This window comes from Passer domesticus, chromosome 2, assembly GCF_036417665.1.
Source record: "Passer domesticus isolate bPasDom1 chromosome 2, bPasDom1.hap1, whole genome shotgun sequence".
Lineage (NCBI taxonomy): Eukaryota > Metazoa > Chordata > Aves > Passeriformes > Passeridae > Passer > Passer domesticus.
Genome location: NC_087475.1, coordinates 61,866,234 through 61,889,836, shown reverse-complemented (window position 1 = coordinate 61,889,836; position 23,603 = coordinate 61,866,234). Strand labels below are relative to the sequence as shown.

General features: G+C 38.4%; 2 protein-coding genes across 9 annotated transcripts; one reads left to right on the top strand and one right to left on the bottom strand.

Moving 5' to 3' along the window:
• Window positions 1-270: 270 nt before the first annotated feature.
• On the bottom strand, window positions 271-13,962 carry LACC1 (laccase domain containing 1). Of its 5 annotated transcripts, none has more exons than XR_010356098.1 (7): window positions 12,264-13,959; window positions 8,415-9,010; window positions 7,674-7,855; window positions 7,029-7,194; window positions 6,219-6,444; window positions 5,009-5,771; window positions 271-1,121 (listed from the first exon to the last, which is right to left on the bottom strand). XR_010356098.1 is itself a non-coding variant. In XM_064408724.1 (7 exons), exons 3-7 carry the CDS (start codon window positions 8,980-8,982, stop codon window positions 5,597-5,599), a joined length of 1,317 nt encoding a protein of 438 aa, XP_064264794.1. In that variant the 5' UTR covers window positions 8,983-9,010; window positions 10,014-10,150; window positions 13,248-13,962; the 3' UTR covers window positions 4,405-5,596. The 5 variants fall into 5 exon arrangements, 2 of the variants coding, with proteins under 2 accessions (XP_064264794.1, XP_064264793.1); XR_010356100.1 differs by having other exon boundaries at window positions 271-1,118; XR_010356099.1 differs by lacking the exon at window positions 271-1,121 and adding an exon at window positions 1,134-3,961.
• CCDC122 (coiled-coil domain containing 122) lies at window positions 13,846-22,339 on the top strand. Of its 4 annotated transcripts, XM_064408727.1 has the most exons (6): window positions 13,846-13,976; window positions 14,629-14,761; window positions 16,248-16,646; window positions 17,745-17,861; window positions 21,338-21,524; window positions 21,951-22,339. In XM_064408727.1, the coding sequence occupies exons 1-5, from the start codon at window positions 13,939-13,941 to the stop codon at window positions 21,500-21,502; spliced, it is 852 nt and encodes a 283-aa protein (XP_064264797.1). In that variant the 5' UTR covers window positions 13,846-13,938; the 3' UTR covers window positions 21,503-21,524; window positions 21,951-22,339. The 4 variants fall into 4 exon arrangements, with proteins under 4 accessions (XP_064264797.1, XP_064264795.1, XP_064264796.1 ...); XM_064408725.1 differs by lacking the exon at window positions 21,338-21,524; XM_064408726.1 differs by having other exon boundaries at window positions 21,338-22,339.
• The last annotated feature ends 1,264 nt before the right edge of the window (window positions 22,340-23,603 follow it).

Below are 23,603 nucleotides of genomic sequence, written 5' to 3'. Positions count from 1 at the left end.
GTATCAACTCTGCAACTGTGCTTCTGCCATGGCTAGCACGGAGTTACATGAGCCAGGATGTGCCAGTGCTGAGGGAACACATGGATCCAAGTTGCAGGGTAATTGAGGGAACTGAGGAAGATCTAAGTATCAAATACAGCAATAAACAGACCTAAAGGAGCCTCTCTAAGGAGTTTCTTGATTGACTCACCTTTCATGTCCTGCAGCTTTTTATGGGGATGGTATAAAGAAGAAAGCAGAGAGTCAAAATAAAATCACCTGCACGACCCAGATTTTTTAATGATAGTTTTATGAAGCCTTTAATAAAAGCACATATTAAAACCAACTGAAAATGTTTGAGTCACTGTCACAATTTTGTTTTTACAGCTGACTTTTTTATGATTCATTCTTGTGCAGAAAAATCAAGCTCGCATATTTCTAAGAAAGATAACCAAAGCAGAACAGAAATGTTTTCCTTTAGCTGCAACATATGCTTCAATATTGCTTTAGGATAGAACTCAGTGCCTCAAAGAGAAATACTAAGGTATTTATTTCATACAGCTGTCATTGGAAAAATCACTTTCAATTGAAACATCTAACGAGAACTATGATTCACTGCTTAAAAATATTGCAAAAAATTATACATCTTGAAATAGAAACATTGTTTTCAGACTCCCTTATAAAATGTGTGTTCAGTTTTTTGGTAGGCTCACCCCTCATTTTTATGCTGCAACCTATTTATTTCAGATGTTTAAGCCTTTGCTACATGTAGAAGGGGAAAGATCAAAACAAACGCAGTAGTTAGTAGTTCTGAATTACATTTGCACAAGAAGATAGAAAATTAATCCTTAGATAAAATTAATTGTGAAAAGAACTCTCTTAGTCTAGTCACATATTGATTTTTGTCTCAGATCTCTTTTCAGTTGCAGGAATCAAATAGAAATCCATGCCATGTCCTTGCTCCCATGACTGTCAGAATTCAGGTTGCCCTGGAGACATGATGCATTCGTAGAAGGATAAGAGAGAGAATTCAGTCCTGCTGTCCTTTGGAGACCATGCTCCCAAAATCCTTCTGTGGGTCTCTTCTCAGTCCTGAGAGCTTGCAGATGAAGACAGCCAAGTATTTGTAATGCGAGATGCTACTGTAAATTAAACACTTATTAATGAAAGATCAGAGGGACCACTTAAAAAAGCTAGCTTCCTATTTCTCTGCATGCCTTTGGGAAATACATAATCATGCTTTTTAGCTGTACAGCCATAGGCACTGTATATTTAAAGCAAGCACAACAGCAAAATCTCTGTATTTTGTAAATGATTAGTAGCATTCTGGATAAAAGAATATACTCAACCAGGACAGTTTTTAAATCCACATACATATCTATCCAAGTCATTCATCTGTAAGCACTGGATAATATCTGCTGGAAATGGAAAGTAGAACAAGTGAGCCTCACAGGCAGAGCTTGTTGTCAGCCTTTGGAGGTATGTAAATCCCTCAGCAGGTCAATACACTATTTCCTCTGTCACATATAGGATTTACCACTCCTGTCAGTGCACTCTCCTGTTAATATTGTTGCACAAGAGGCTGGAGTTCAGGAAGGACTTCAGTACTCAGAGAACAAAAGCTTCACACACATGACATCGAGGCGAGTGCACACACACAGCCCCTCTGGGCCTCAGCACAAATGAGTGCAGCTCATCTCCCTCTTTGCATTGCCCAGCAGCAAATTGAACAGGGAGTGGAAATGAGGACAGCAGTGAAGGAATCTAGGAATATTGGCTTCTTTGCTTTGTAAGCTGAAAAGCTGTAGCTCTTTTGGAAACCTGTAAAATGGGAATGGTTTGGAGGATAGTGATAAAGACCCTGTGCTGAGAACAAGAAGTTTCACACTGCTGCTAAAAGAAAAAAAAGCACAAGCATACAAAAGAAAATAGCACTGGTGCTGCTCTGAGCAGAATAGCATCTGTATCTTCCATCCCCCTGTGACCAGATTCACAGTCCTCACAGGGGGATTTTGAGAGGTGCTGGACAGAAATGCAGTGATGATAAGCATGAGGAAAACAACACAAGCAAAGACTACCACTTTGCAAGACCATGATACTGCTGGGGAAAGGAGATGCTTTCCTGTAATTGAATGCATGTAATTTGGGAGGGATGACATACTTTCTGTGAGTCAAGATGTGCCCATATATTTTGCTGAACATCCAGGCCCATGGCTTCTGAATTTGTAGCCAATCAAAAAGGCAACTGTCAAATGCAAAACTGCCTTGCCCCCATCCTGTCTCCTCAGGTTGTCAGCACAGAGAGACCAGCAGTCACTGATGGAACTGACTTCTACAAATGCATTAAAAACATTTTTCATTTAATTTCCTTAATAGTTTTCACCTTTGCTATGCCTATGGCAATAAATGACATGGTTTGGATAAACATTTCACTAATTATCTCCGGCTTTGATCTATTTCTCTGAAGTTGCACACTGCTTCCCCAGGCAGACATCTTTGCTAGAGCTGCCCTCTTCTACTGGAATAGTGAATAAAGCCTCTCTCAGACATGTTTCAGTACACTTCATTCAAGCATGTAATGTAAATAAAAAGGCCCATATAGAGAATCTACAATAGCAACAAATGTTAATTGCACAGTAACAACTAGCAAAACCAATATTCAATGTGATCATGTCGTGTGCTCTCCTCAGGGCACACCATTATCATAATTAATAATGTCATTTAATTACAATAATAGGGCAAATGCAGCTTATAAATTCAATGGATATTAGGTTAATAAATGGGATCTGGTAATTAGTTAGGTACAGCTGAACAATTTATGAAGTATTTTAAGAGCTTCTCTAGAGGTGATGAATCAGGAGTGTTGTGCTTGCCTCCTTCAATGAGCAGCAAGAATGAAAAGTAAATAAACAGATATGAAACAGCTTAGTCCCCTTCTTGTCACGCCTTGCCTCCAAACTTTTTTTTTTAATACCAGGATTACAATGCTTTTGTAGCAAGGACTTTTGAAAGAAGTAATGATTCAGAGCCTAGCCTGATTTGAGACTGAACCTTACAATATTTTCTTATCGGTCATGGAGTTTTCCACCTCTGTCATCCATGTGCAAAAGAATGTTTCCTGTCTTGAAAAGTTTACAGTCTAGGTAATTCATATAAAAGAAAAAAAAAAAAACCAAAAAAAAAAACAATTGTGGTAATGATTTGTCTTCCAAAAGGTGAAGCCTTTGGTGTTCCTGCTCATTCTGATAGTCTCCAGCTTGCACAGCCTTACCATGACCTGTAAATGGCATTTTTCTAAACGTAAAATCTCTACTGCAATCCTTGAGCAGGTAAGAACAAGACAGGGCTTACTCTCAGTATCATGTTAATGTGACCAAATATACTGCTGAGCATTTGAACTGTGGTAAGTAGCATGACTGCAAGGTTTTTGTACTTACTGGAAGAATAAATGAATTAGTTTAAAGCCAATTTTGAGATGAGATGGGATAACAGCAGGCACATGGGCCCCTATGATGCTTCAGCTGTCAGTACCTTGCAGAACCGAGTAACTCAGCTGTTTTTGATGGCATACTCTTGATACACAAGGGAAAAGGTTTAGGTGAAGGGCACTCAGCTTTGGCTGAGCTTCAGATGCAGGGACTGAAAGTCATGTAGTGCCACTGCCCCTGTAGCTTCAAGAAGGAACCTTACACACCTCACTGCTACGTCAGTCAGTACCCATAACCGGAACAGAAACCAGGGTGAAGGGACAGAACTAAAAGGTTAAGGTAGTCTGTTGTGTTGGTGTTTTTAATTAGGGTAGCAAGATAAGCCTGCCAGTCTCCATATAATTATACTATCCTATATTTAGAACAAGTCAATAATACACGTAACACATACCATACACACCATTAGCTGGTATGCAGCAATGTGCTTGACAACTCTCAGCTGAGTAGTGTGAGTGCTGCCCCTGTTGGATCCTGAGACTCTGGTTTGAAGCCAGCTGAATGGTGAAAGTAACGGAGGAGTTTAAAAAAGGTAAATGAAGATGGTCAGTCAATGACTGCAGGGCTACAGCAGCAGAAGAATAACATTTCTGAAGAAGTAAGATAGTTGGCGGAAATATATTTTTTTCGTTGATGGTGACAGTCAGAGAACATACTCAGAGCCAGACTCTTCTCTGAGAAATACCATTCACAGATAAAAGGAAGTTTTTTAAAAAAGTCCGTTCTTTCAGAAAACAAAGAAAGGTCTAATTCGGTCAGCTCTGAATCAAAATGAGAACAGATTATTCCTCAAGCACAAATATTACAATAACTTGACTATATAGGTGACTATAGAGGCAAAAGTAGCAGCGTGCTGTGCGGTGCTTTGCAAACCTCATGGTTTGGACCCTCATCCATCCATCCATCCATCCATCCATCCATCCATCCATCCATCCATCCATCCATCCATCCATCCATCCATCCATCCATCCATCCATCCATCCATCCATCCGCGCCTCCAGGATGGAAGAGCAGCGTGAGCGAGCACTGACCTCTAGCGGGCAGAGCAGTCAGATCAGGGAAAGCTCGCAGAACCCAAAATAGAAAGTACGTCACAGCACCGCTGGCCCAAGGCTTGTGCTTGGCAGCTCTGCAAGCCGCAATCAGCACAGCTTTACTGTTAGCAATCTCTCACTGTCTGCGTGTCAGAAAACATCATGTCTGTTGTAAAATCTAGAGGCATTATTTTTATTGGCCAAAATAAAACAGTGCACACTTAGAATTTGCTTAGTAAGACACGTAAGTCCAACTATTGTTCTGTAAAATTAACTCAGGATAAATTCACAGAACTTTTTAGATATTTATTGGATAACTCAGCATTGTTGAAAGTGTGTCAATGACATTATGAAAGCACCACTATTTAAAAAAAAATCCTAAGGAGACATGAACATACACATCATAAATTACAGGGTTTAGTCCTACCCTTCCTACAGCCAAAAATTACAGAATTGTGAGAGTTCATATATATTCAATATCTGCCCCAAAGGAGCCTGCTTGCTTCTTACCTTCAAGTTATTTTCCATAGGAAAATTCCTGTAATTATTTTGGAGTTCTTTAAACTAATCCAAAGAAGAAAATTAATCCCATGCACAAAATTTTGTAAGGCTTCAGCTGAAACTATCAAAGTTGAGTGTCTCAAACAGGTAACATGCAATGCTGGCTTCCCTTCCTGTATTAGCAATGTCATACTTAGTGTCATTCAGCAGTCTCAACCAGAAGCTAATGAAGACTGGTGTTTTTTGGGCTTCCACCAACTTAAGACAGTGAGATTTCTGGAAAATATTTGGTCAAGGAGGATCCATAAACTTGGAGCTTGTATCTGGATCTTGTAGAAGGATTTTGCCACTGGCGTGGTTTGTCCTTGTTTCCTTTGCACCCTGTCTCATACAAGAACTGTTGTCCCCACAGCACAGGTACTTATTCTTGCCTCAAAAGGGAAAGGGATGGAACAAGCAGGAGAATCTCATGACCCATGGATTCCCTACTACAAGTCTGTGAAAGAAAGGAGGAAAAACTTCTATGCGGAGAGCAGGATGCCAGATGATGCAGCAGACTTATTATCTAAATGCTGTTCTAGAGTAAGAGATACTGTCTCAGTCTTTGATTGATATGAAGCCAATCTGTGTCCCAAAGTTAGTGCCATCACGAAAGTGAGAGTAAAATTTATCAGGGTGGCATGCAGTACAGAAAGTGATGTTTCGGTTCTGGTCTGTGATAGAATCATCTTGGATGTTCTCGGGAAGAATCCCACCTCTCTCAAGAAGAATCCTGAAAAAAAAAGAGAAACAAAAAATATTACTGTTTTTACATCTTCACATTCCATAAGGCATTATCATTAAGGCAGAACCTCAAGTACCAACTGAACAAACTGTGCCAATATTGTGATTGGGGCTTTCATTTGCATTTTTTGTTTCTTTCTTTCAGTATGAGACTAAAATAATTACTTTCCTGCAACCTGTAAAATCACATTAAATTTGAACTTTTGTCTATAATCCATAGACTAACCATATGTAACAGTATAACAATAAAATAATTGCTGAAATCCAGCAAAAGTGAGCAAATATCATTCATTCAAAAGTGTTCTTTCTTGATCTGGAAAGAACTAGAGAGTACTTTGTTGAGAACCCCCACCATATTAGTGCTGAATAATACAGTATCAAAGTAATTTTTTATAATGAATGTGGAATTAATCTTTTGTTCCCTCAGGAGGCTTACCTCGTTGCTCTTCTGATATCGATATAAGGACTTGCAGAGTCAAATAGTCTCACACAATTTGGATCAATTCTGTGAAATTCTTTTGCTGATTCATGAGGAAGTTTGTAGCAGCAAGGTCCCACAGACGGGCCCAGCACCACAAGGATATCTTTCACATTACAGCCGTATTCAGAAACCATAGCATTCACTGTGGCCATAGATACACCTAACAATGTGCCCTTCCATCCTGTGAGACATGAGAGGTTGAAAAAAAATTGGTATATATTTTCTTTTTAATTTTCTAGCAGCTAAAAATAAATGCACTTATTAAAGGTATAAATTAGGAGATGCATTTACACCTAAAATTAAATAATGATATCTAATAATAAATTAGCTTAGAAGGCCTCCCCCTTCCCCTCCAAATTTCACATTAACAGCAATCAGTTTTCAAATATAATTTTGTGGAGATAGAAACTAGAGAGAAGTGTTTAGATTAGAATGCCATAGTTCCTTTTCCCAAGTGTCCTGGTTTGGGAAATTAGAGCATACCTTACAGGTCCTCTGTGCTTGAAACATTTAAGTGGGACTACAACTAAAATATGTCAGAAATATAGTTTTGTGATGTGGTCAAAATGTTTTAATGTTGTTTTTAGAGGGGGAAAAACCCTCAAAAACCAGGCTCAAGCTAGAGATATTTTTTGGAATAGACAGAAGCCAAGTTTGCAATTGGGTATTGTTTGGAACAGATAGAAGAAAAACCAGCTTTGGGTTCTTATATCTCATTTTGAGTCCCAGGAAATCTCTGCATTGCACAGGGAGTGCAATTCCTACCGGAATGAGCAGCACCGCAGGCTCTTCTGACAGGATCAGCAAAGAGCACGGGTATGCAGTCAGCACCTGGAGCTGCCAGCGTGACACCCTTCTGATTCGTAACTATTCCATCATAGTTGTCAGGCTCTGTCTTTCCCATAATACACACAGCATTAGCGTGATCTACCTGTCAAAACAAAAACAGAACGTGGACAGTGATATGGCTGCAAAACAACCCAGATATGACTAATACAAGGTTTTTCTCTGACATGAAACACTCTTATGCACTAACTGTTTACGCATGGAAATCAGGTCTCCCTTGTTCAAATGCTGTGAAGATGTATCAGTATAAAGCCACTATAGAAGAAATGGTGTATTTTTCTTTTAGGAGAAAGTGCTCTGACCATTTATTTGATTATTCTACTTTGTGGTAAGTTAGATATTAGAACAGACTTGGAAGAATCAGTGCTGCTTCTCCATATTGTGACAAATGGCTGATAGTTTGGATGGCTACTCCCCCAGATAAACTGGCAGCATAAATGTTTTAATTGTCCTGCTTATCACAGGTTCTTGCTGACAAAGATAAGAATAATGCCTACAATTTGGCCAGTGAAACATGAAGGAATATCTGAGCCATTTACTTGAATCCATTATTTTATAAGATACCTTGACTCTGTGAAAAGCCTCTGGGTTAAATCCTGCAGCCTTAGCTAGCCGGCGGAGATTTTCTTTAACAACAACTTGTGGGTCCCTCCGCTTGGAGCTGCTGAAGAGATTGCAGGAGCTTAGAGTTGGAATGTAGGAGATCCCACCTGTCCTTGTGGTGAACCCATGTAAGAAAATATCATCTGCCAAGGCAAGAAAACACAACAGACAATTCCTTTCAAAACAAGATCAAACCAGCTGTTACATGGGTTTATACTGAAGTGACCTGGAATCAGCCAATCAAGTAAGAGTATTGCTTTACCTTCAATTTAGCTGTGGTATTTAAATTTAAGGATTCCTAATTTCCTTCTTGCTCACAGTCATGCCATAGCAGGGACACTAAGATATCAAGTGTGTCTGGGGCTGCAGACCAGCAGAAACTCTTATCCTGCCTTTCCAAATTATGATGTTAACTCTCAAAATGTGTAATTCCTGCACAGACATGAGGAGATTTTATGGTCTGCCCTCCCTAAACCCAGGACTGTCTTTTCTTGGATCATGCTCAGGCCTGGAACAGTCTTGCCAGACTTCTGCTGTATTTTTATTGACACTTCTTCGTTTTATACACATTATACACTATTACAACATCATATAGAGTTATATGATGCCTGAAGGCATTTCCAAATCTTGCTCATTTTGCAACTCCCTGGAAGAAGTATGCTTGGTAAGTCTCTGTAAAAACTGTTAGCTGGAACTCTCTACCTGGGATCAGGGAAGATCTGAGGATGGTGAGCTCCCCTTTCAGGCTTGGCAGGCTTTCCAAGTACATCTGAATCTCACTTTGGATGAGTGCCCTGTCCTGTGAAGGAAGTGTTTGCCCTTCATGCTGATGTTCTGATATCTGCAGGCTGTCACTGTCAGGTACCACCTGTAAATCCTCGAATTCAAACTGATAGACTGTTGTAAAGAGATGGTCAATATATACTTTCATTAAGTCTTTTCTTAAGGTAGGGAGAATAACTTTAATGATGCTCAGGTCTTTTTCATCCAGTCTCTGTTTGATGGTGTACAAAGCAGCAGCTGTAGTCTGAGCACATACCACCTCCAGTCTTCTCTTCAGATTCCAAAAACCTCTCAGAGCTGGAAGCAAGAACTCTTGTTCACCTTTCCTTTCACTCCCCTGCCTCTGGCAACACATGACATAAACAAATGGAGCATGGATGGAAGAGCATTTCTCAATAGCTTCCAGAGTGTTGTGTAGTAATCCTTGGATGTTGTTCTGCAAGTCGGGTGCAAGGCTGAACAGATCTATCAGTACTGCTTCCACCATATTCCAGGATATTTAAAGGTTTCTCCAGCTGCCAAGTAGTAACAAAACATGAAAAACAAACAAAAAGTCAAGAACAGCACTATTAGTCTGAACACAGAACCATGTTACCACATTTATTTCAGTGATACTGTGTAGAGAAGGTATGTAGCAGTTAATTACTGACTTACGCTTTCCCAGCTGCATCAAAAGAAATTCCAACAAAAGAAAACTAGTGGAAATGGAAATAATTATGTATTTATTTAAGCATTTAGGTATTTCCCTATCACCCCACCTACTTCAGGTCTTTCCCAGGTCAGGGATGATGAAAGGATGGTACATAAGATTAGATTTATTGAATCTATTAACCCTGATTAGCCTAATGGATCTTCTTGACATGATTCATGGGCTGTTCTCCAGCCTCCATGATGCAAACAAATACAGAAGTCCTTTAGCTTCCTGGGACTGGAGGAGTTTCTGTAGCAATTTCTTTGGAGGTGTTTAGTCTGAGGTGGAGCTCATGTCTGCTACCCTCCTGGCAGTAGGGTGCTGAACTGTGAGGGCAATGACATTTTTTCCCACAGGCCTTCACAAGACCTTTCATACGTCTCCCTTCTGCATTTCCAAAAGTATTGACTTGCTAATTTCTGACTTTTGTGTGAAGGAGCACATGACCAGGACAGTTCTTCATTTCAGCACGCACAAGATCCCAGTACTGGTTACTGAAACTTTACCTAGTAATGGAAGAAGTACTTAGAACTAAATTAAAGCAAGATAATACGGTGCACAACTTCTTACCTCCGCTTTTTCACTCTGCTAGCTGCACTGCACTCTGAAATCAAGATGTGTTAAGCTTATACAATATTATCTATCATTCACATTTTGTTTTGTGTTCCATGGTGTAATTCCAATTTCCATGGTTAGTTTTTTCCCTTTTCTGAACTTTGTTGATCCAAGCCTAGATAGGTCTACCTGTGGAAACTTGTCAATCCATCCTTTCCTCTCTCAGTTGCTATGTTACTACTATTTTATATATTCTCTCAAAAGTGTCTTACTTTCTTTTCTCTCTTTCTGATAATCTTTCCATTTCCAGTGCAGGCATCCAGAGGTCTGGAACAAAAGGCTAGATCCCTCTGCTTTGGGAGCCTCGAAGATACCTACTTAGATTTCATGACTAAGCACTGTACTTGATCTAGGAGAAACATATACAACTTTACCAACAGTTGCAAGAGCCCATAATCATTCAGAGTATTCTTTAAAAACTTTTTTCAGCAACAAATTGTGCATGAATATAATTTACTTGTAGGAAAATTCACATCTTTGCAGGAACAAAGAATTTAAGTCTTTGAAATCAATGCTCTGCTACCCGAGCTATCCAAACTAAATAATGCCCGGCACAATTTTCCTGCCCCAAGACCTCATTCTCCTGTAACCACATGAATGTTCTGGCTTCACATCACTTCATTACCCTGCAAAAATACTACTTCCATGTGTACTCGAGGCCTATCATTATGGTAAATGTGATGTACTCCTTGGCAGTTTATGTTTGTCTGTGGACTCCCAGAGTTTCTCCACTGAAATGAGAGGTCAAAAACCTTTGTGGTTTTAAAAGATGGCTTATTTAGAGAAGGTTTTACAGAAAACATTCTGTATTTTCTTCATTGTTCTTTCCTCCAGACTGGAAGAAAAATAATCCTGACTGAAAATGATGTTTTCCTTTCTGCGAATTGAACACTTACAAAGATTAACTGGCGACTATAAAAACAGGTGAGCTGAAAATATCAAAATGTGATAGCAAATAAAAGCAACTGCCAAGGAATTTATGACTCCTGTTTTTGCTCAGAGTGTTCTTTACACACAGCTGATAATGGATTTTAGAGTAAAGAGCTTGCTAAGAAAACAGTGCTGAAACAGACTCATGCCAAAGACCATGACTTGGAAAATCAGAGTATATCCTTCCCTGCCCTGACACTCTCTGTGGGAGGCCTGTCTGAGCGTGACACAATTCCAACCAAAGTATAGGGAATAGTTACAGGAAAGACAGCACAACAGAGGGGTGTAGTGCAAAACGAGATTATTACTCCACTTCAGGTATGTCAGTAGTGGAAGGTAAATAGAGCTCATTGCTGTTCTTCTACTTGCCCAGAAAAATACCACCAAAGAAAAGGTGGAAGGAAAGTGTTTGATGAGGGAGAGGTAATTGCATACATTATTATTAAGTTGTGTATGCACTGCAAAGGCTCCACAGGGGCAATTATTGGGATGTACACATAAGAACAATGGGGCTGATTCATCCTCATATCCTTCCAGCTTTGCATCACAGAGTCCTAGTGAGGACAGTTGTGTCAGAATAAATTTGCTTACAATCACAGCAAAACTGATTCCTTTCTAAGCCACTCCAAAAAAAAACCCTTCTCAAAATACATTCACAGCAACATTTTAGCTTATGGAAGATGTATTTATGGTTATTCAGGTTTTAATTAACATGCTTTACAGTACCAGTATTCCATTAAAGCAACATCCAAAAAAATAAGTACATTTATTAAGGAGTTGATTGTTTTGGTACACAATTCAAGACAAACACTTGCACAAACTTGAAGCCAAGGCTACCCATTAGCTATTTGCTCACTTCCTGAAACTGACAGGACAGACATTTGGAGGTTATGAGAATTTCTTGCACAGATATCAAAAAAAGTAGGTCAAAGAAAATGGTAACAATATGTGATGTGAGGAAGGTAACAAGAGAAAAAAGTAGAAAAGCAAAATGAATATAGAAAAAGAACAATGAAGGAAACAAAACTAGGCTGCAGAGAAGAGTTAGCCCAGGGTGGATGCAAAAAAAGCAATTTTCAAGAACCCCAGAAATCTAATTCTAAAAGTGCACTGTTGTTCAAGAAAAGATTGCTGACAATTTCCTGCATCTTTGAATCCTGCTGGTCATCTTATATTAGTAGAGGAACTGAGAGAACAGACATAATTTTTTTGTAAATTAAAATGGCAGGAGATATTTAACATCTGCCAGAGAGAGGTGCCCTGAGAAAGAAAACAGGTCATTGAAGCAGCCCAAATGAAGAGAGATAATAGCATATGTGTAAAATTTTAACCAGAGCAAATATAAAAAGGAAAATCAAAAAACTAGGGGGTGAAAAGAAAGACATTTAAGTGTCTTAAACTGGATTAAAATAAAGCATTCTTCTTCTTTTATAACCTAGTTTTTTTAGGCAATGTTGAAGAAACAGAAATCACCACATACAATGAAAATACTGAGGCACACACAGTTTTCATAAACACAGGAGTTTACTTACACAGCTGGACAATCCTATTGCATTCTGAAAGGTACCATCTGGCAAAATACACAGACATTTCCAGCTTTATATATCTCACTTCTTTCAATCTTGGAGCCGATTTGCACAAGCTGGAAATTCCTATGCTATGTAAAGGAACCTGTATTTCTTCTTTTTGACGGGACCCTGCTTTGCTGCTGGTTACACCGGAAAGAACAAACTGTACTGCAAGGCACCAACACGATTAACAAGTGCCCGGGGAGCGCTGAACGCGGAAGCGGTGTTAACCCTGCTGTGATCACACTGCACCGGCTTTGCACAACACAAACCAGCTCCCAGCCAAACAGGACAACCCCGCAAAGAAGTTAAAGGAAAACTTGTGCAGAGAGAAGGAGTTTCCTTTTCTGAGCTGTAGCTGTGTGTTCCACTGCAGAATTTGGCAGCCAGCCACGAAAAAGTGCATTCTGGACTTAGATAGAGAGGTTACACAACGTCAGCTTTTGGGGCCACAGGTCCCAAATGAGGATGGCAATTTCTTCTTGCAGCAGTTGGGAATTTCACACAGCTAAGTGAAGAAGTCTTAGTCCTTTGACAGGACAATGCAGCGGTTAAAACGCAAGCAAGGAAATGAGGGATTGATATCAGGCTTTGTGCAATTATCAAAAGATAATAAATACATTTCCTCAGCTGCATTAAAATCATAGTCATGACTGTTAAGTATATGACAACGGAAGAAAGGGGCAAGAAAAAAAGGACAGTAATTTTTAATAGACAGAGGAATTAATAAAGTCTGATTTCCCATAAAATGTTGTCTCCTGTTCCTCCTTTCCCTGCAACCACAGTAAACCTACATTTATGCCAGGTCCAAAACACACAAAGTGAGTGCTCTACTATTTCCCCTCCTGCTATTCTGTTCAGCATATGCTGGACAGAGGGATGAGAGCTGAATCCTGGCTCCCCCTCCTGAAGGGGACTGATGAGGCAATCTTGTCCTTCCTTCCTTACCCAGACATCTCTTTTCCTGAAGTTAGCAAAAATCGGTCACCTCTGAGGCTTTCCACCCGGCTGCCAAATATGACTGAGCTAGGTCATTAAAAATTAACAGGGGAACTGCTTGGTGGAGAGAAACCAATGCAATCATTTTCTTTCCTTCAGCCAGACTAAGGAAGTAAAACTAATTATTGGTGTTATTTTTGGTGCAGAATGCTGAGAAGGAAAAGGTCAGAAAATATTCAGGATACAAAACAATATTGAAAAATGACAAATTGACATCTCCTGAACGAAATATTATATTTAGCTTATGGCACTTCAGAAACTGGATTAAATAAATAGGTCATATGCAGAGATGAGCTATTAGTTTATAAAATAGTTGTTATAAATATATAAGTATTTTTATATTTATTTTTATATGCAAGTTGCTTAATATTATATATAATTAAGTTGCTTAACATAACATACAATATTTGTAATTTCAAGTTAAATATGTTATAAAAATATAAAAATACAAAATAGGTAAAATTAAAAATCAAATCATAAAAATAGTGCGATTTAGGGTTAAAATTCCCTAGAATTCCCTAGAGGAGCACAAGCGGGGCAGAGGCAAGTCCGTGGCTACAGAGCAGGGCACGGCATAGGTCAGAAGAAACTGGGCCACATCTCTTGTCCTTCGTAACCCAGTGATGCTCGGGAAAACCTGATGCTGTCAGCAGAACAAATGATGGCAGCAAGTGCAGTGTAACACAGCGAACGGGGAAACCGGGGCAGCTTTGGGAGCAGAGGGCGCGGAGCGGGACGGCCTCAGGCACCGCCGAGCCGGGCGGCACCACCGCCACGGGCGGTGAGACCGCCACACGTCTCCTAAGGGATCCCTCCCGCCGTGTTCTCTCCGACTCCCGGAGGGCTGGGTCCTGCTCCCGGCGGGATCAGCCCCTCTCCCGGCTCCCCGTGCCCCCGCAGGCCCCGGGCGGTGGCGGGCACCGGCGGCCTGAGGGGCGGCGGCGCGGGGAGCGCTGCAGGTGCCGTGGGGCGGCCGCAGCAGCGCCGGTACTCGGCCGGAACGCGAGAGCCCGGCCTCGGGCATTTAATATAATCGTAGAGTATCTTAAAAAAAGTACAGCTCTGCTTACAAACTGGCGATCTGCTCTGTAGAGAAGCCGGAAGAACATCGCAGTATCACATCGCAGGTTTATTTTACGAGATTCTGCAAGAAAGTGTTCTAATTCTCAGTGATTAGCTCTGAGTAACCTGTTCTTGCTAATTAAAAATGAACCATATGGAATTAATCTATCGACCTGTGATCCCACGGGACAGCCCTCAATATTGTTTTGTCTGCAAGAACTGAATAGAAAGAAGATAAAACAGTTCACTTCTTTTTCTATCCCTCCAGTTCTTCACTTCTGCCTGAAATGGCCAAGGAAAATTCCCCATCACTAGCTGAAGTTGTAAAAAGAGTAGCAGAGCAGCAGCAGGCACAGGCCTCAGACATAGAAAAGAGCAAAGCAGTTCTTTTCCAGTTGCAGGTAATAAACCTTGTTTGGAGTAGTTAAATAAATTATTTTTCATTCGATGAAAAAGCATTTCCTTGAACAAGAGAAGCTGGTGGTACTTAATGTGCGAGTGCATTCAAATGTTAGATGGCTGTTCTGTTCCTGTATGTGGCATTTAGGCTCAGCCAAAACTGTGGGTGTGTGTTTGTAAGGCCACAACACAGCTAAGTCTTCATTACAGCAGGTGAAACAGTTTGTTGCTTGGAAAAAACAAATCAAAAATACTGGGCTTAGCCCACAAAGTGAACCCCCAACAACTAAATGCAAAGTTAGAACTTTTTTTTTTTTTTTTTTTTAATTGTAATTTCCTAAAAAATTATAGGAGAAGGATTTTACCTTTTTTTTTTTCAGATTTTCACCACACCGTATAATTTTTTTAGCACCTTTTTTGACACAAAATAGTTCCCCCGCCTTGTATTTGAAGTGAGTATCCTAAGTAGTTATTAAATAATATTATTATTCAGTACTATTTTGTAGAACACTGGATATGTGTAGTTTTTATGAAGACTGTGTGATCATTTCTTTTGTCTTTTATTAAGCTTTCAATTATTGTTTAACCTTCAAGATCAAGTTTCTGTTGACAAATTACATTTAAGTCTGAGAAAAGACAATTCCAGTGGACATTTTTAAGGATGGAAGAACACAAATGGAAATAGTAGCATTCCAATTATAATATCTGTGCATAGCTCTACAAGTGAAACAACTGATACTTGAAATTTTGCACAAAAGTAACATTTCTGAAGTATCAGTGAAATCTTTTATTTTTAGGAATGTCAGTGGGCTGGCCACACTTTACAAGAAGCTATGTCCTGTATCCCAAAATATAGTCTGATGATGATGCAACAATAATTTGTGATCTTACTATTTAAAAACATCTATCTGTTTTAAAACAGACTCAGAGAACTTTAAAGCCCTAGGTAGTGACAGGTCCTTTCCAACCTTGATGATTCTGTGATTTCTTATGATGGTTTGAAGTACTGCTTCCTGGTTTTGTTCACTTCTTGTCAGTGAGATGAAGTAGAGGCTTTTTTAGGACTAGATCTATATTTCTTACGGGGTTGAAAATAGCTGTGATTAATTCAGCTCTCGGCTACACACCCCTCTATGTGTCTGTGTAGGTTTTCAAGGGATTTTTGGCATCGTAAGTTATTTTTTGTCTGATTAGGACTTCACCAGCTCAAACGTTATATATATATATATATATATATGTGTGTGTGTGTGTGTGTGTGTGTGTGTTATTTAATATTTTAGACTCAATCTCAATTTAAGGGGAGAAGGCTAAGTATTCTTACATTGTGCCTCTAAGATGATGATGTTAAGAAACACAAGTCTAATTATCTTCCTTTCAAACCACATCAAACAAGTGAAAATTTAACAGGTTTTTTAAACAGTGTTTAACTAGGCACTTCATATCTTCCTCCAAAAATAATTCTTAAATGAACACTGAAATATTTTACAGGCAAAGTGCCAGGAGCTAGAAAAAGAAATGAATTCTGTTCAGTTAGAAACAAAGACAACAGAAAGGGAAATACATCTGCAAGATGATGCCATAGAAGTGACAAAATATCACTGTGAAAATCTGGAGGCCCAAGTCAGAGCCCTGTATTCTGAAAATTTTAAATTGAGGTGTGATGCAGAAACAATACAAGAGGAGTTTGAGATGATACTTGCAAGAAATAATGAATATCGGGAAAAAATAAAGGATCATAAACATCTCTTTTGGGAGATGGAAAGTAAATTGCCAATTATGATTGAACTTGCTGAAAAGAAAGTGGTTGTGGAAGAACTAAAGGCAAAGAAAGAGGAGCTAATATGTGATCTGCAGAATCCAGAAGGATCTGTTATAAAACAATTGCAGGTACGATATTTCCTTTTTGATTCTTTCTATGTGAAATAATTTTGATATCGTTCATATAATATGATTATTTTGTCTGATAGGTTTCTGGTTCATGAGGGACTGACTGCAAGTGAATATAGGTAATTTATAATGCTGCATTAATTGGAAAAATTTTTACTTCAATCTGCAGTTAAAAATGTCAGTATGGTTATAAAAAATGTTTATACTGTGTGTTCAAATGAACTCAAATATGCAAATATTACAGGACTGTAAATTAAGCTTTATAATTGGATAAACTTACATGGACACTTTTCAGAATTCTGTGGAAGTTTGCCATATTGTTACATGTTTCAGGTAAGAACACAATATTCTTTAAACTTTGTCAACAAAATAAATTTGAGCTGTTTGCCAGCAGGAGGTAGATTTTATGAGATGGTCATAGAAATAAGAAGAGAGAAAAAACATGTTTGGTATTCTAATCTAACTCTGTTGGTTTTACTTGACCCAATTGCATTTTTTACTAATAGCAGCTACATAGGTATTTTTCACCATGGAATTTTGCCAATATATGGACAAACACAAGCATGAAGTTGAAATGGGATTGCAGATTTCAACTTTGATGTAACTTGCATTATTGAAAATTTTATGGTACTCTTTTAATGTAAATTGATGAAAATTTGTTTATACAACAGATCTTTCAATACTGATAAATAAAGACTAATTAATATCGTATTTTCCTATAAGAAAGAAAAAATATATCTAAAATATTGCATTAAATATTCTTCCATTTTGCATTTAATGACACTTTAAATGAAGACCACCAAATTGAGGTCAAAGTCCTGTACTGTTGTATTTCTTATATTTCAGATCAAGAGTATATATTCTTGTAGGTGTAAAACCATGTGGTAAAATATTTAATAGTTAATTTTTAATTACCCATCCTATATGATTATAACTTTAATTAATATTAATAGGTTTATTGTGAAATTGTTTATTATAGACCTTTATCTCATCTCTATTAATTGAGACTGTTTAGATGAGACAAGTTTAATGAGTATATTAGATGAACCCTGCAACCTTTCAAGGAGTAGATTTCTGTATCTTGACTTACATCTGCAGGAAGAAATCACACTTTTAAAAAGCGAAGTCACAACATTGAAAGATTTAATCAATAAAAGAAGAGATCTGCTGGAAGAAGAGAAAAAAAAGCATGCTAAGCTTAGAAAGGAAATTGAGGTGAGTCATTGGAATAAAATTTAATTGCAGTTCTCCTGATGGAATGTAGATAATGCAAATGAAGTTTGCAGTACTTTGTACAGCATTGCTGGTTATACATTGTTCAAGTATATGCAGTAATGATGCTGTCTTAAATTCTGGGTACTGATATTCTTTCTAAAATTCAGAGCTTAATTGTGAAGAACATTTTTTTTCTGAAGTCTTTTGAGCAGGACTTCATATGTCAACTTTTGGAATGATTCCTGGAAAAAGAAGAGGTCACTGAATGGTAGTAAAGCAAATGCACATTTTAAAATTTCTGTAATGTTTCTGAAATACTTTACATTTCACTGCTGACATGATTATTCATGACTTGATAACTCATCAGTGGAAGAATCAAATGCACCAGGAAATTGGACTTCCCATGAATCTCCCTAATTTAAGCTGACATTAAATTAGGAATAACACAGCAGCTCCTAATTAGCTGACAAGATAAAATTCTGATCAATAGCTAAAACCTTCTCTTTTAAATAATTGAACTATATTTTTCGTTTCGTTCCTCACTAAAATACCCTGTATGATTAGATAATTTTTAATTTGGAAGTTTCATACCATTTATCTTGTCAGTTCAAATAAATGCCACAAAATTTAATGAACAAAGCTTAATAATATAAAGATTAACTGATTTAAGGTTAGGTCTATTGCCCTTTGTAAAATGTAGGAGGAAGAAAGAATCTTTTTTTTTTTTTTTATGTGACAGTTAACAGAGAGAATTTTTAACCTGAAAAGTAAAACACAGCTGCTTTAGAATAGATCTGCTAGTCAGCATCTGAGAAAATTTTTTATTACCAAGGCAACATCCTCTTAAGAAAATTCTCTAAATCCAAAGTTAAATTAGGTAGCCTAAAAATAACATTCTGTTATCAAAATCTGTTTAATTAAGAGGGAAGATTAACCTTCACTTTTGTTCTTCACTTGTTTGGATTACATGTTCTTTCTGTCTCAGAAGGAAGTAGGTTCAAACCCAAAGCCTCTCAGGGTATTATTTTCTATTAAGAACTCTCCTGAAAACAGTCCAATTTTTAATACAAGAACTGACAGTGGATAGACAGAGACATTTATACCCAGCAGTCCTCAGCACAACTTGGGAAAGAATACAAGTCAACACAGGAATCAAGTGAGATACTAGGCACATGGAAGAGGTTTTATTTAGGTGCAGTGGTGGAATTCAGCTACAGACTGCTGGCACCTGATGTAATTGTTTGGAGCAAAGGAGGGCAGCTAAGATGGGCTTTGAGGGGAAGCCATATGAGGAGCATCTGAGGTTATTTTGTCTGTTCAGCCTGGAGAAGAGGAGACTGAGCAGGGACCTCATTGCAGTTAGAGCTTGCTTGTGAGGGGAGGAGGAGGGACAGGCACTGATCTCTGCTCTGTGGTGACCCGTGACAGTATCCGAGGGACTGGCCTGAAGTTGTGTCAGAGGAAGTTCAGGTTGGACATTAGGAAAAGGTTCTTCACCCAGAGAGTGGTTGGGCACTGCAACAGCCTCCCTAGGGAAGTGGTCACAGCACCAAGCCTTCACAGTTCAGGAAGCATTTGGACAATGCTCTCGGGCACATGGTGTGACACTTGGGAATGTCCTATGCAGGGCCAGGAGCTGGACTTGATGGTCCTGATGGGTCCCTTTCAACTCAATATATTCTGTGACTCTTAAAGCAGCCTGTGGATCTTCTCTTGCTCTCTTTCCTGAGCACCAGCCCCATTGCCCATTTCTTGAAAAGCAGATCCTGTTCCCAGCCTTGGACAGGGTTGTCAGCAATCAATCAGGGTGGGTATCTGTGTAGGGTCGAGGCTTCAGTCATAAGGATAATTCAACATATCCACAAATAATAGAAAATTCATTGTTATGTAAAAGTAATTAAAAAAAACCTCAACCCAAAAGACTGTCTATTTCCCTGCTGCCCTCTTTCCCCAATGTCAGTGTGTGACTGTATTACTCTTGACAGATGCTTGCCTATCCTGTCCTTAAATGACCCTGGTGGTGGAGATACCCTGAGTGCCCAGACAATTTTTTTCTAGTGTTTGACTTTCATGTACAAAAGATCCAATAAAAAGCACAATGTTGTCCCCTCCCTGTCTCCAGTAATCATATTAGTGCTCCCTCCCTCAGCAGATGTGCCAGACTGTTCCCAATAATGATCTAGAGATGCATTTCTAAAAAAAGCAGATAATATTGATCATAGATGTTTGTGTCGTACAATGTAGTCCTAGTGATGCACATGCCCCAAGCACTCGTTCAGATGAGTGAATGTGACAGCATCTCTCAAAAAGTTGTAAACAATTATAGTGGAGAGTGAGGTAACATGAAGGCAATGAGGTAACATGAGGTAATAAGCCATTGCCAATAAAATAAGGCAGTAATTTATAGAACACCAGTGTGGCAATTTCCTAGTTATTTGTGAAATTTAGGCAGTGAGACTTGCAGGAAGTCACCGACAGTGCTGTGGGTTCTGATGCAGCTGTACATCATTGTGTGCACATGAAATACAGTGCAATAAAGCTTCAATATGCAGACACAAGAATAATTATACACTACCACTCATATGCCATTTAAACTAGGGTAAGTAAGCCCAGATTTCATTAAGGGAATGCCCATTATTTCCTTTTTTATTGCAGTGAGCGTTTCATTCTTTTAACACTTTGGAATGCAAATTTACTTCTCCACATAAAGCAGCAATGAGGGCGGAACTGACAGTCCTGCATTGCCGCAGTATTGCCTAAGAAAAATGTGCCATTTTAAATACAGTGCAGCTACAAAGGTGCTACTACAGTCAGCAAGGTTACCTCATTTGTATTCCCATTTATGCCCAAACATGCTTGTCAAAGAATGAAAATTTCTTCTTTCTCACTTCTCATTTTGGAGCCTCAAATCTTCTACATGCAGAGCCTTGCCAGAGATGTCACATGCTGTCCTTGGGTGGTGTTTACTTGTTAAATTTTAAACATCTACAGAGCAGGTATCCACACTGACCTCCACACTTAGGGTCTTAGTAGGACAGAGCTTTTCTTTCCTTAATGGGAAAGTGAGGCATGATTCATGTCCTAAACCAGATATCTGAAATAAGTCAGATGAATGCTTGAGGGCCACTCAGGACCTTTGCTGAATTAAAAGGGGCCTCTAGCGTGAGCGGCAAACAGAGGTGTGGCACGGCAGTTTGTGAGGCACTTCATCCAGGCAGGACAAGCAGGCAGGGTTACAGGTTTTCTTGGTAGTAAGATTTGCTGTGTGTTGTTTGTGGTGTTTCTCTTGGTTGGTAGGTTTTGGGATTTCTGGTAGTAGCGGTTTGTGTGCAATCCAAGACTGTAGTTAGTACAACTGTATACTCCAAAAAGGATGTGTCTGTCCAGACTCATTCCTGAGCTGAACTGACTTCTGTAAATAGTTTTACTGGAACGAAATTTTGAAGTTTGTTTTTTTTTGGTTTTTTTTTTTTTAGGTACAGAATAAGAGATATGATGCTATATTAAAACGTTTGCATTGCCAACTGAACAAAGTCCATTCAAATAAAAGACAATGGCACTGGAACATTCAGCAGTTGGAAAAGAAGGCCGCAGAGCTAAGAAAGTGTCTTGAAGTAGCAGAGTTACAAAACATCATGTAACAAACTTTACAAAGAATAGAATGTGCGTAATCTTTTCCAGGCAGGGCTTTTTTTTTTTCTGGAAATGCTAGGAATTTTAAATAGCCTGATAACTGGGCTAGGCCTCAGTGATTTCTTTCTTTTTAAAGTTTTTCTCTCTTTCATTTTGTGGCCTAAACTAATAGCCACAATAATGAGTTAGCTGTTCAGGAATAACTTACCTGTTCAGGAAGAAAGTTACTGTCACTTCCAGGTGTTTTCAAAATATGTGTCAATTTTATCTAAAAAGTTATTTAAAAGTCAACCAAACAAGATTTGAGAAGTTCCTTTATATTTCATTTGGTCTCCAAAGGTTGGGATATGCACTGCTTTTCCTACAGAGAAATTAATATTGGTATATATTTGTACTCCTGAAACACCAAAGATTTTTTACCTTTTATCTATATCCCTTCTTATTGCAACTTGCCAGGGAACTCTGAAAGCTTTGATGGCCCGTATTTTGCTCTGTGGGAAACTCATACAGAAGATGCTGCAGTCTGCCAGGATGTTTTGGCATGCTGGCCAAAGGCTGTCCAGTTGTAAAAGGCTTTGGAACAAGTACACTCTGAACTGGACTTCAATTAATCTGACTTCAACTGGTCTAATAGATGTTAGCAAAGAGGAGTGAGCAGGTACCACGTCTGGACAGCTTGTAAAATGGAACAACTCATCCTCAAGAAACAGGAATGCATTATAGATTGATGATAGAGGAATTTTTTGACTAGAGGATTTTAACTAATATCAGCCATCTAAGTGCTTAATGATCTAAGATGACTCAACATAAATGACAATGTATTAAAAATTCTTGTTAAAACAGTAGTGAACAGTAGCCATTTTCCTTTCTTTTTATTTTTATATTGCTTGGGATTTGAAGAATTTACAGTACTTTCCCTACTCTTACACTTAAGGCAGTCGTTCTGCTTGAACATAACTTGTAATGTTTATCTGTTCTATGAAAGTAGCTTTTTATTTAAGGTGTTGTCTTGAATAATTTAGATTTACCTTTACTCATGAATATAAAATGAAGACTTGACTATTTACTGTGAAAAATGTTAAACTGCTTATATATTGTTATCTTAGGAAAGCAAGGCTTAAAATGTAGTGTCATTATTACATTCATATATTCATGTATATTTACATTTCCCTTAATATGTTATTTCACTTAATATAAAGTTATTTTAAGCAATATCCTGATTCATTAAGGCTCTCTCTCAACACTGTTAGTCTCTCAAGGCTTCTTTGCTCAGTCTTTTTCCTTTGCAATAATATGAACCAGGCTGCTTTCATTACAGCAATAAAGTAGAAATAAAAACCTTAATAACCAAATCTATAGTAACAGTATGTCCTGAATATTGAGTCTTATTGAGTATGTAGTGCAAAGCTGTAACATTACAATTGTTTATCCCTACACAGAGCAAAATAGCATCCATTTTATGCATGTGCGTCTTCTAGGAAGAGTCCAGATCTGAAAAGCTGGAGAATTTACTGTGTTATTGTTAGTTTCAGCAATTAACTGCTCTTCTTTTATTTTGCATAGTTTCAGTTTATTCATCCTTCAAGTGAAATGAATGTACTTCATGTCAAGTACAATGACATAAGTAAAAATACTAATGTGCTGTTTTCTTGATGTATTAAATAGTTCAAGCCTTCTAAAGCTACTGATTATCAGATCTGACCAATAGCTTTAGCTTAATGTATCCCCCCCAAAGTGGTACTACATCCAACATTTTTGGGGTCTTAAGATCATGTACCCTTAAGTATGCCTTTTACCACTGATACTCTCTTGTTTTTATTTTTAGTTTCTCATTAGTTCTGCTCCAGAACAATTAAAGCATCAAAATATGCTTTGTATCTTACTTCAATTAAGTTCACTTTGACATCTATTACCGTGGTCTAATGTCACAGTTTAGCCTTGAGTTTATTACCAGGTGAAAACAACTACAGCAAACAATCCAAATCTTCTAATGTAACAACGATATCACGCCTTTGTTTTTCTTTCTGACCAATGAAGATGTTCATTATGACTTCCCTGGGAATTAGGATGTTTTCTGCATTATCAACACATGTACAGAATGACTCACTC